Source organism: Lytechinus variegatus, chromosome 5 (assembly GCF_018143015.1).
Source record: "Lytechinus variegatus isolate NC3 chromosome 5, Lvar_3.0, whole genome shotgun sequence".
NCBI classification, from domain to species: Eukaryota; Metazoa; Echinodermata; class Echinoidea; order Temnopleuroida; family Toxopneustidae; genus Lytechinus; species Lytechinus variegatus.
In genome coordinates, this window is record NC_054744.1 from 1497201 (window position 1) to 1510562 (window position 13362).

A 13362-nucleotide genomic window follows, 5' to 3' on the forward strand; every position below is an offset into this window, starting at 1 on the left:
AAGGATTGGTGAAAATCAATCACAGAATAGGAAAATTGTAAATTGTTAAATTCATAAGTCTATGGGTGTGTTTATGCTTCCATTGCGAGGACAGAATCAGCATTTTCAAACGTCGATTCAAAACGCCGATCGTAAACGTGGTTCTGGGAGTGCTGTTTATGCTTAACTTTTCAGAGGCGAAATCACGATCTCCAGCTGGCTTCGCATTGTAATTTTCATTGAGCAGGAAAGCGAGGTAAAATTTGGCGCGCCTTTTTTCCGAGTGTTGTTATTACGTGGAGATAACATGAAGCAATGCGACTGTATTTGCCAGCGGATTTTCATCTCACCGGAAGCATGTACCAAATGACGTCATTCTGTTTATACTTCCCCAGAAAGCCTGATTCTGGTCAAATGACGTTTACGAACGCATCTTTTTGTGAGTTTACGATCGGCGTTTTAAAACAGCGTTTAAATGAAAGTAAGCATGGACGCAACCGTGTTTTGGACTAATCGCGTTTGGAAACGCTGATTCTGGCTTGTAAAGTGGAAGCATAAACACGGCCTTAGACATCATATGTGAGCAGCTACCCATATATCATATAACACAAATTATATTTTTTAATAGAACATGATGAATACGAATATTATTTTAGAAGAGGTATAAAGTAATCAGTTTCCTCATTTCCCTACTGTCCATATTGTGTGTATATAACTGTGAAATAGTTTAAAATGTTATATTTAAATCAATTTTTAATTAAAAATTTCTAATTATGCTTGTCTGATATTTCTCGGTATATTCAAATAGACACTTGGCCTTTAACACCAACAACAACAAATATCTTCATATACTTTTGTTTAATGCCCATCTTTAGTGTTTGGAAACGCTCCAAAACCATATGTCACCATTTCAGTGCATTTTTTTTATTTTATGAATTATTTGCCCTTAAATAGTTATGTGGAGGTATGAAATAAAAAAATGTGCTTTACTGGATAAATTCATGGTTTTAACATGAAGATGTGCTTTACTGGATGAATTTGTGGTTTCACATGAAAATTGCATTGTTTTAGATTTTATGAATTATATGCTCTGAAATAGTTATGTGGAGGTTGTGAAATAAAAAATGTGCTTTACTTGATAAATTTGTGGTTTTACATGAAAAATATTTTTTTCTTATCAAAATTTAATATCTGTATCTGCATTTATTTTATTTCATATTAAAGAAGTTTTTATTTTTTTTACAAATATTTTCAATACTTGTTATGAAATTGAAGTTCAGGCCTGTGAAATCTCCGCTATTTAGCGGAAATCCGATATTTTCATTTTTAAGACCGATTTCAATTTCCGCTTTTTTCCTGTGTTCCATTTCCGTTTTTTCTTAGTCAAAATTCCGCTATTTTATCCAAAACGGCTGGAAAACAAGTCTAGGTAAATGGATGCGAGCAGAATGTGTGTGTTGTGAATATACACGTTACGGGGCCTTGTATTTTGCCTTCGCGAAGTTTCGAATTTTTAGTATATGTAACTATATGAAACTGCTGCGGATCACACCGTGCACCGTTGCCGTTGTTGGCATACAAGCGCAAAGCAGCAGCTAAGATAGCGATATTTTGCGACTGGTAAATACGTCTGTACGGATGATGACGTCATCCAAGATGGCAACTTACGTTGACCAACGAAAGGATCGAAGATGACGATGTTTCAATCATTTTTTCAAAGGAATTAGCGGTAACTGCGGTCTAAGGTATGATATTTCTGAATTTTAAAATTTTTTTCGTAAATATGGATGTGATTTCTTTTTCATAATGTGACATTTTATGTACAAAAAAAAAGATCGGAAAATTGGGTTTCCACTGTTAGATCTAACGTTACTGCTAAAATACGTTGTCTGTACGTACGGGCCTCCAAGCTCTTCAGTCTATGCATTGGTGAGTGAGCCAACGCAGTTCAGCGGAACAACCAAAATACAGAGACTGAAGCTTTTGGTCTAGAATACACCGTGAATCGTGATGGGCAAATGCAGCGGCTTGGCGATAGTAAATAGGTAAATTTTCAGATTTTTCTGCTATTTTTTTGAAACCCCACTCACAGGCCTGGAAGTTGAATAATTCTCTGATAATTTTTATTTAGGATGAATAATTATTCTAAATTTTATTCCAATAAAACTTTTTTTTTTTTTGGTCAAGTCAAGCAATGTTAAAGCGATATATATTTCCTTTTATTAACGATGACTTTTCCATTCCTTGCAAATTTTTATAAACCATGGTTATGGTAAAGAAACAAAACTCAAATTATGTTCTATAAATTCAGGCTTACATTACAGTGTACCAAAGGTATTGAGTACGGTATTCAAACTACGGTTTTAGTAAAACACATGTCTTTGTATCGGTCCATTCACATGAATAAGTCCTAGATGAACAGATTAGGGTATTGAAATATTATATTCTATAAAAGACCCATTTGTGAAGACCAACAAAGTAATGCACTTATTAAAGAGCTTTCTTGATATCCCTGAAATATACATAATACAATACCATTCATATGCATTGTATGGTATAAACAAATCAAAATAGAGGAAAGAAAATCAATAAAAAACACACCATCCATTATTTTTCTCTGCTATTGATTAGTTAAGGTGATTCTGTGGGAAATTTGTTCAATGATTTTTGCTTGGATATTAGGCAGTATCAATAATTGGATAAATATTTACCAGTCTCTATGTTAAAATGAATTGAACACTATATTTGTGGTAGAATACGGAGTAAAACACAATGGATACAAATTGTGTACTTTAATCTACTTTATTGTAATAAGTGGTTTACTTTAAACTTGTTATAATATCGGTGTATCAGCAGAAACTTGAAACTTGATCTCTGTCAACACGGTGAAAGTTAACAAAATTGACAGATATACTGTATAGTTGGAGAATTACAAACAAGTGTAAGATTATCAAAGTGATGCAATGGAAATTATTTTGAAATGATATTGTTAAATGATCCTAAAAGATTGATCCTTCCAACAGCCATGTTCAAGGTTTTCTCATGATCAGAATATGTTCACAACTGTGCAGTTTGTGACCTGAATAACTTATTTCATTCATATTTTTTTTAATGTTTGAGCAATTATCATCTTGATTGGATATGTTTTGATATTATGTTTACAATGTTGATTCATGTCTTTAAGATAGTACTTTATTTTTTTCATTATGACGCTGTTTGTTTAAGTCACATTATTGTCATTATTATTATTAAATTTGAAACTCATCTTTTAGGGAAAATCCCTTCCATAACCAGCATCATAGATAGACATCAATTGTAAGTCAGTTCATCCATCCCTCTATCAGCGATGACAAATAGATCTTGAGGTTTGGAGTTGTGATTGCATCTCCGCTCGTCTGTTCTCAGAAAGTCAGGATGACATTTATAGAATGCTAAGCAGTGGTCGGTCAGAGCCCAGAAATAGCCAAGTCTATTATTATCATCAGCCAGAATACAGTACATACTGTACGCTAGAATACATGTATTCAACTCTGGCATCGTTAGTCTATGATGCGTTCAACTCAGTCCCCGTCTTTGATGGATTTATGTTGTTAGGCACTCTGCCAAAAAGCAAGAGCTGCATTGCACAAATCCTGGAAGCAGCTTTTCATTATAAATCATCAGAGTCACCATAGATAACCATAGGGACTGCAGGAAAGCTAGACCAATAGCATCATTATTGGAGGATTCCTGATATAATAGTCATTGAAATAGGAGGGAAAGAGATGTACATGTGTGGAGGGTGTAAAGACACGCAAAGTTTCAAACTATACATCGATTTTATAATCCAGTTTTGTACATTTTATCAGTTATTTTTACAAACTGTCCTAAACCCGGCTGGTCTCCAACACACGATTTTGAGATGATCGCGCAACGTCTAGGATGGGTTTATGATCCCTGCATACTATTTAGGAGGTTGCTATAGTGTAGCACTATTATGATATTGTAAATTTTGTGTACAAACACCTAAACAGTTTCAAAAATATATTCCTAGATTGGATTGAATATCTTGGAGGTTAGGGTTAGAGCCAAACTGAAATTGCATGGTCTTTATTATACCCTTTTCATAAACCTATCCTCCAATTAGCCGCCTAAGAGTAATGCGGATAATTCAATAAAAATTGCGTTCATAAACTCCGAAAATAAGCCGCATTATTTTTACGAGCGCCCGTCCTGAAAAAGGCGGATAATCGTCATGACAACTGGACACGCCCCCTCCGATGCGGTTGTGTTGGAAAAGGGTGACCTTGTGACCGCACCATGGCAATTATCCGCATTATTTGGAAATGCGTTCATAAACTCCAAATCTTATCCCGATGCTGCTATTATGCGGATAATAGCAGCATCAGAGTAATGCGGATAACTCTTGTCCTCCAATTTTACGACCAAATTATGCTGCTATTAGGCGCCTAATTCATAGTAATTGGGTTTATGAAAGGGGTATTAAAAAGTAGTATAATTTTGAAGACTAACACTTCAGATCTCTTAAGAAAATTAATATGATAGTAGAAGGAATATATGTTTGACCATGGCGTGCATACGACTTTTTAAACCTTTATGCAGGAGATCATAGGAGAATACAAAGAGAGAAGATCCACATGAAAATCTCAAACTGAATTTTAAAAATTATATGACTATGTACAGCCAAGTTGGTTACAGAAAGAAATGATTGTTGCTATTTTTATAGTAGAATTTCTTGTTTTTTGTAATTTTAGGTGTGTCTCCCATTGCTTCTTTGTGTGGGAAGGTGGGATTGTGAGAAGGATCTCCTATATTTATTGATATGATCAACTTGAAGCTTTGCATGGTTATAAAAAATATTGGGTGTTGACTGTGTGTGAAAGAGAGAGAGTTAATATCATCATGGTTATCAGTAGGTGAATAAAATGAACTATTACTATATCATGATTTGAACTTTGGAAGGTAAATAGAAACTCTGAACAATGAATGATAGTTGATATTGACATTTAAACAAACATGTTTCTAAGCTTAGCATGAAATCAACAGAAAAATATAACCCCTCTCCCCAAAATCTGATATCATTCTTCCTTACGCTATTAAGCAGTTTTCTAGCATTTTCTTCTACAGGACATGATTTTTCTCAATAAGTTAGAGAGAGGGTACCTGTAAAAACATGTAGGCCTATACATGTAGCTATTTCTATTTTTTTGTCATGAATAATGCTTCAAATTATTTTTATTTCATTGAAAAATATATCAAATAATTTAATCTATTTGTCATTTATAATTTGAATCTTTTCAAAAATAAGATAAATTGAATTGTATTTGTACTAGCTTTGAAATTTGTTCTATTATATTTAAAGGTAAAGTCCACCCCAGAAAAATGTTGATTTGAATAAATAGAGAAAAATCAAACTAGCATGATGCTAAAAAAATCGGATGTAAAATAAGAAAGTTATGACATCTTAAAGTTTTGCTTATTTTTCACATAACAGTGATATCCACAATTCAGTGACATGCAAATGAGACAGTCGAGATGTCCATCACTCAGTATTTCTTCGTTTTTTTATTATTTGAATTATACATTATTTCATTTTTTCCATATTTGACAATAAGGACAAACTTGTCAGAACCATATTATATTAAAGAATGCCAATTCCACATGTTCAGGGAGGAATTAATCGTTGTATCACTTGACAATGAGGAGAAAATTAGAATATTTCATATAATAAAATACAAAAGAAATAGTGAGTGGATGACATCATCAGTCTCCTCATTTCGCATACCGACCAGGATGTGCATATAACTGTTTTGTGAAATTAAGTAAAATTTAAAAATGTCATAACTTTCTTATTTTACATCCGATTTTGATGAAATTTTCAGTGTTATGCTAGTTTGAGTTTTCTCTATTTATTCAAATCAACATTTTGCTGGGGTGGACTTGACCTTTAAGGTTTGAGGCAGGCTTAACCATTTAATCATTAAAGTTTAATTGAAACCACTGTGTATTGGAGAAATGAAGACATGGATTTTACTATAATGAAAAAAAAACATGATAATTATGAATGTATGGTACTACTGTGTAAGTTTCTATATTCATTTGTGTATGCAAGGCCTGGCTAACACCTAATGCTGACTTTTATGTGAACCCGGGAGTCTGTTGTCTGATCAGGCGTACCTCAGGAAGGGCTTAGGGGAAGGGGAATGTTATCACATGACCACATCAGTCTGATTTTATAGCAGGATTTATCCCTTTGTTGTCCCACATTCAACACACCTTTTACATCAAATACTCAAGATATGTAAACATTTCTTATGCAAAATAACATGAAAATGTTTGATTGATTTGATATAAAAAGAAAAGTATGATTTTTGGGGGGTGATATGTAGGCCTTAAAAAAGCATTTCTTTATAGTTTGCTCTCATTTCAAAATAAAAAACCCAAATGTCCTAAAGTATATACACAATTTTAGTCTATTAATTGAAATAAAGAGCATGTGAGAAGCAAAGCATTTGCCCCCCCCCCCCCCCGGTTAAATGTTCTGCCATTCTCTCTTCATCTTTCCATCCTGAATTCGGTGTTCTCAAGTGGCATTGTGGGTGTGTTGCCATGGCAACTGTAGGAGCCTGGGCTCTGTGTCAAGCCTTCAGCAGACACCCATCTGAATGTTAAAAATGCTACTTATTGGATGCAGAGATACAACCTGTTGATTGATTACTCTATCCCTCCCCCCCCCCCCCCTCTCTCTCTTTCTCTGTCCCCTGGCCTGCTTATCATTTTTTTTCTCTCCACTTTTCCTTTTTTATTCTTTCTTTTCCTTTTTTTTCTTAAGACTCCCATAGCAGAGACTTTTCCTTCCCTCTCTTTTCTCTTCCCCTCTTTACGATATTCCATCCACTCTTGATTTTAATCCAACCTGATAAATATATTCATTTCTTGAGAGTATGAAAAAAATAATAATGGACTCATCATTTTTCTGCTACCCCACCTATATTACTTCCTCCATAAGTAATTCTCCAATGTGAATTCTTTCATCTTATACTTGTCTAAGAAAATTGGTAATGTATAAGTTACAATTTGATAAGTGACTTTAATAAAGGCCTTACTGAACCATATAGCTGTAATTTCCAAGAAATTTGTATAAACTAATAAATGAAACAAGCTGGACACCTAGATCTTTTGTTGAATTCACAAAAGGTGGTTTCAAACCGCCTCGATCACAAGAATCCCCGTTAAATTACGAGAACTTTTTTAGGCTGAAAATTACCCATTAATTATTCCTGCATTCACACCGCCCTGAAACATACCCTTCGGGATAAGTTCCTGAAGTTTTTCTGCTACCCCACCTATATTACTTCCTCCATAAGTAATTCTCCAATGTGAATTCTTTCATCTTATACTTGTCTAAGAAAATTGGTAATGTATAAGTTACAATTTGATAAGTGACTTTAATAAAGGCCTTACTGAACCATATAGCTGTAATTTCCAAGAAATTTGTATAAACTAATAAATGAAACAAGCTGGACACCTAGATCTTTTGTTGAATTCACAAAAGGTGGTTTCAAACCGCCTCGATCACAAGAATCCCTGTTAAATTACGAGAACTTTTTTAGGCTGAAAATTACCCATTAATTATTCCTGCATTCACACCGCCCTGAAACATACCCTTCGGGATAAGTTCCTGAAGTTACGAGCATGCGCATTATGGTCTGATAAGCAGGCAAGGCGCGAGATTCAAAATCACTAGCCCAGCAGCCACCCACAGCTCCCGCGCCCAACGACACCCAAAGACACACGGGGCGAAAAGTTCCCGTAATTTGCTTTCACATCGCCAAAATACCTGCGACCTTGGAAAAATCACCGCGAAAGTTCTTGTAATTTCACCAAGTACCTACTATTTAGAAGGTATTTTCTTTCGGGGAAATTACGTATAGTTTGCTTTCACATTACCAAAATACCTGGTATTTTCTGATTGGGGTAAATTTCCCGATCAGAGAATACCTGGAACTGGCGAACTTCGAGGCGGTCTGAAACCACCTAAAGAGGTGTCCTTTCCAATTTCCTTTTATTGCTTGTTACAAAGCAACCAAGCAGGGCTAAGAGGGTTGGTGCTATATTTAAAACGTTATTTCCAAGTTGCTTCTATTACATTGCTAGATTAGGGATTTCCCCTGCATTGTTTAGTCTTGTCAAGTTATCTCACTGCTCCGTTTCAGTTAAAGGTCTCTCATTAATCTATGTTTATTGTTGTTTTTCAGATTATGACATTTTTTGTAGATAGAGTGGAAAATGCATGTGCATTATCAACATAAGGCGGTTTCAAACCGCCTCGATCACAAGAATCCCCGTTAAATTACGAGAACTTTTTAAGGCTAAAAAATACCCGTTAATTATTCCTGCATTCACACCGCCCCGAAACACATCCTTCGGGATAAGTTCCCGAAGTTACGAGCATGCGCAGTATGGTCTGATAAGCAGGCAAGGCGTGAGATTCAAAATCACTAGCCCAGCAGCCACCCACGCCGCCGCGCCCAACGACACGCTGGGATAAAAGTTCCCGTAATTTGCTTTCACATCGCCAAAATACCTGCGACCTTGGAAAAATCCCCACGAAAGTTCTCGTAATTTCGCCAAGTACCTGCTATTTAGCGGGTATTTTCTTTCGGGGATATTACGCGTAGTTTGCTTTCACATTACCAAAATACCTGGTATTTTCTGATCGGGGTAAATTTCCCGATCAGAGAATACCTGGAACTGGCGAACTTCGAGGCGGTCTGAAACCACCTATAGAGGCCTGCATATTGATGATGATAACTGGATAGAAATATGTCGACTATATAGACTTGGATTTTCCATTTACTTGGTGTTCAAAATATTTGTTGGACATCAGTAGTGTCCTGTAATCCACATAACACAGTAGGGACTAAGAAGATGAAATAAGCTTATAACTACTAAAATCAAAACATTTAAACTTGATGGCATAAAATGAAGACTTTAGGCAGTGCTGCACCATCCCGAGATTGCTCAATCTCGAGATTTTAGCCCGATCGGTCCTCTTCGCGATTAATCTCAAGATTCAAGAAACCCGTCTCCACCATCGCAAGAAGAGCGATTCCTGCTCGAGCAAGGCATCGATGCATTATGCTCTGACGCCATGAATAAATAATCCTGAGTGCGTCTGCACCTACGAATTAGCGCGATAATTCGTGAAATAGCGCGCTATTTTGCAAATAATCCCAAGTTGACTTGGGATTGCAATCTCGAGATTAATCCTATGAACTAGCGCAATAATTGCATCTCCATTACAAATAATCTCGAGATTAGATCAGGATAATTTGCCGGATCAGAAATAGCGCGCTAATTTGAAATTGGGGATGTTGCAGACGGCCCTTATGTTTCCAACGATATCCACCTCTGTTACTCAAAACTCAAGGTCCCTCAATTATATTCTGATGTTGATCAATTATCTGATTTTTATCAAATGTGGATGTAGTCCATTATACAGTGCGTATCAAAAAAAAAGTTTACACTTTGAAAAAGCCCTGGGAATTTAAAAATATACAACATGTGGGTAATTTTTTCACATATTATGTTGGGTTTGGGTCTCATCTATCCAATGAAAGTAAAAATTTTGACGGAATGTTACACTTGAATGAGCACTGTCCATTTTTGTAAAGCTCGCAGAAATTTGTTTGCGCAGAAATGCCCGTTTGTACGTTGTGTCAAGGGGAAAGGGTGAAATCAAACTTACCCTGCGAAACATTTCTCATACATTTCCCTTGCACTTTTAGTCAATTGAAATGAAACGGATAGATTCAAGTATTTTCTAACAATTTTGCCACCCAAATTGAAATTTTAACACTTAGTATACACAACTTTTACCCTTTTTGTGCCTGCTGGATCTGAGGATATAACCGAATCTCAACCAAAGTTTATATCAGACATCTCTAGCATTTTTTCACTAAGTTTTTATCATTTAAAGTGGGTTAACATTTCATTTTTTATTCAATACTTGTTTCTCCACACTTTTCCCAAGCTTGACAATGATTAACAAAATGAAAATCAAGCCTAAGCCATTTCATGTAAATCACAGCTCAGTGTAAAGCAAATATCGTCCCGATGGCCTCGGTGTGAGGGGGAGGGGGGTGGGGCGCAATGCACTCCTCGAAGTGGTTTGGGCAATGAAACAAGTTAAATAGGTAAAAGATATCTTCAGATCAATTTTACTAGCTAAATTCCACGTATTATTCATGATTAAGGTCTACTTTTATTCGCATAACTATTTCAAAGTTCTGCGCAAATCATTTTTCACTAACTTTTCAAAAGTAAGTGTTGCTCACTCAAGCGGAAATATTTTTCGACAGTTTTATCGTCATTTGCTTAAATGGACCTGTACCAATGTTGAAATGTGGAAAAACCATCAGGATATTACAAATGTATAATTTTACAGGATTTTTTCTAAGTGTAAACTTTTTTTTGATACGCACTGTAGAATTGAGCTGACACCGCATAAAATGTTGATTCTGTGAATATTACCAGTTCTCATCAATAATTTTTCCTTCTGTTTCAGAACAAACTCTGACTCGGCGCTTCATACCAGTGCAATGGTTCCTGATGTTTTTTCGGGGCCTGCATCAGTTCCCCCTCATAGGAGAGGTAAGATTACATCTTATCTAATATAGTTTATAAAATCAGATAAATGCTAACGTTGGAACACTACTATTTCCTAGTTTACTTTTGAGAAGATTATCGTACAATGAATTATGCAACAATTTTAATAGAAATCACAGGATACTGCAGACTGCAAATTTTATGATTTTACATTTTACATGCGGTCATCTTATAATGCGTTTAGTGATCATTGATGGCTAAATACAAATCTGTACAGAGACCGGGGGGGGGGGCACTTATATTGAGTGGATACCAGGCACGACCAAAGAAACGCATAAAAAGGATCTCTTTTCAAGATTGGGTATGTTACGTACATAATGTAAGAAGGGTGTCAAAAACACTGAAATACTGAAAAGAGGGTATATATTTCGCTCGGATGGCTACGTGTTTACGGTTAAATTTGCGAAGGATGCTTGAAAGTAAAACATGATATTATACTTATGTATTTGTATATGGGTTTATTAATATTTAGGTATACATGTGTATGTATATTGTATGCATTTATGTATCTCGCATCTAACATTGCATCCAAGATTGGTATTTTTCTTCTGTTTTTTTTTTTTTACTTTTTTTTTCTTTTTTTTTAATACCTCGTTGTCACTATGTTATGTTTATGTTGTATTATTATTTTTTCTTATGTTTCTTTGTTTTTGATGATGATCCTTATATGTCAGGATTTTATATTAATAAACTTTTGAATTTGAATTTGAATTGTATGTACTTTTTGCCCCAACACTGTTTAGGGTCCGATTTGAGCGAGGTGGGGTGGTACTAAACCCAATGTAATTAGCCCAAAGTAAAGCCGACGTCAGATCACGTCCATGAGATAACAATTAAAATATCACTGTAGGCCTACTTGTTTAGAGGGTCAATTCAGGGAATACTTGCTGAGGGTACCATTTTGTTTCCAATACTTGTTAAGGGTAGGGTTTCACACGCCAGTACTTATTAAGGGGTGCATTTTCAGAATATAGAAAAAACTTGTTTGGGGTGCTTTTCGAAACCCCATGGTCGCGTCTGGTATCTACTCGTCAATGGAAATGCCCCCCCCCTTGGACTGCGCTGAATGTTTGATGATCCTTAGGGTGTGTTTTGTGTTGATATTCAAATTTAAACAGCAACATGAATCATTAAAGGTCAAGTCCACCCCAGTAAAATGTTGATTTGAATCAATAGAGAAAAATCTAACAAGATAACACTGAAAATTTCATAAAAATCGGATTGAAAATTAGAAAGCAATGACACTTTCAAGTTTCACTTATTTTTCACAAAACAGTTGTATGCAGAACTCAGTGACATACAAATGAGAGAGTTAGTGAAGTCCATCACTCACTATTCATTTTGTTGTTTATTGTTTGAATTAATATTTCAAATTTCACTGTAAGGAACAACTTTACTGAACCACAATAGTTTATAACAATGGTAATACCACATGTTCAGGGAGGAATAAAACTTTGTTCCACATGACAAAGAGGAAGAAATTGGAATATATGATATTTCCTATAATAAAATACATACAAAATAACATACAAAATAGTGATTGGATGACGTCATCGGTCCCCTCATTTGCATACTGACCTGGATGTGCATATAACTGTTTTGCAAAATTAGGCAATATGTCATAACTTTCTTATTTTACATCCGATTTTAATGAAATTTTCAGTGCTTTGCTTTTTATTCAAATCAATTTTTTGTTGGGTTGGACTTGTCCTTTAAATGTGCAATTACACTACTCATTTTAATACATTTGGCATGCTGTTAGTCTTACAAAGCGTACCCTTTTCAGCATATAAATTTTCCTCTGAATCACAATCTGAAAAGCGTTTACTGTTCCAACCAGGAATGGGCGACATTGAACACATGCTTTGTTTCTCTTTATATTTTATCTGCATTTTGTTATTGGGTTTTGAATCACGATCCATGTTGCCATATGAAATAAACAGTGAACATTGCACATATCCCTTTGTTGATTGTATGATGCCTGTATGATATTTTAAGGGATATGATCTTATAATTTTGAAGAAATTATATAACTCTACACTAAACAAAGACTGTGATCATGAAATCGTAGAGTAATCATGGTGCGCCAGGATAGTAAGGCTGGTGAAATTCATACTGAAATATTGTATTTGTAATCAGACTGGGATATCTTCAGTAATGAGTCTGTTATTTTTTATGTAAATAAATGCATACCCACTTAGAATCCCTTTTCACCACCAGACCTTGCTTTTGACTTTGTTCATAATTAATAATTGTCCAAGTAATTTGCAAATTATAATGAACCAATATTAGTGACATTTAACAGTATAAAAAGCTCTCTTTTTCCTGGATCTTAATTTCCATTTCAAGTAGATTTGAAGAAAAAAATAATTTCCCCAGGGGATAATACTCTTTGGTCCAATTTATTAAAGTCAATTATTGTGGGAAGAGGTCCCTTCAATTCAATTACAATTTTTCGTCTCTTGATTACGGATTTGGAATACAATCTCACTGGAGATTTACCAAAAGTGAAGATTTCTGGACTTTTGGGGAGTCAAAGAAAGAGTGTGAATGAAGAAATGTCTTAGGAAGGTGAAATTCTGAATTGAATAGCCAGTGCAACATCAAAAGACACCAGTTCATAAAATTGTATGAAATCTATACTTTTCTATTGTAATATTTTTGTCTCGCCTGCAAAGGAGAGCGATACTATAGGCACCGCTTTTCCGATAG

At 35.1% G+C, this 13362-nt stretch overlaps 1 protein-coding gene across 2 annotated transcripts in view; it reads left to right on the plus strand.

Moving 5' to 3' along the window:
- Positions 1-13362, plus strand: part of LOC121415032 (CREB-regulated transcription coactivator 1-like) — a 30453-nt gene that overhangs the window by 214 nt on the left and 16877 nt on the right. For both annotated transcript variants that reach the window (XM_041608090.1, XM_041608091.1), the window contains exon 2: positions 10550-10635. In XM_041608090.1, coding sequence (XP_041464024.1) covers positions 10584-10635 — 52 coding nt within the window. In that variant the 5' untranslated portion in view covers positions 10550-10583. The remainder of the gene's footprint in view (positions 1-10549; positions 10636-13362) is intronic.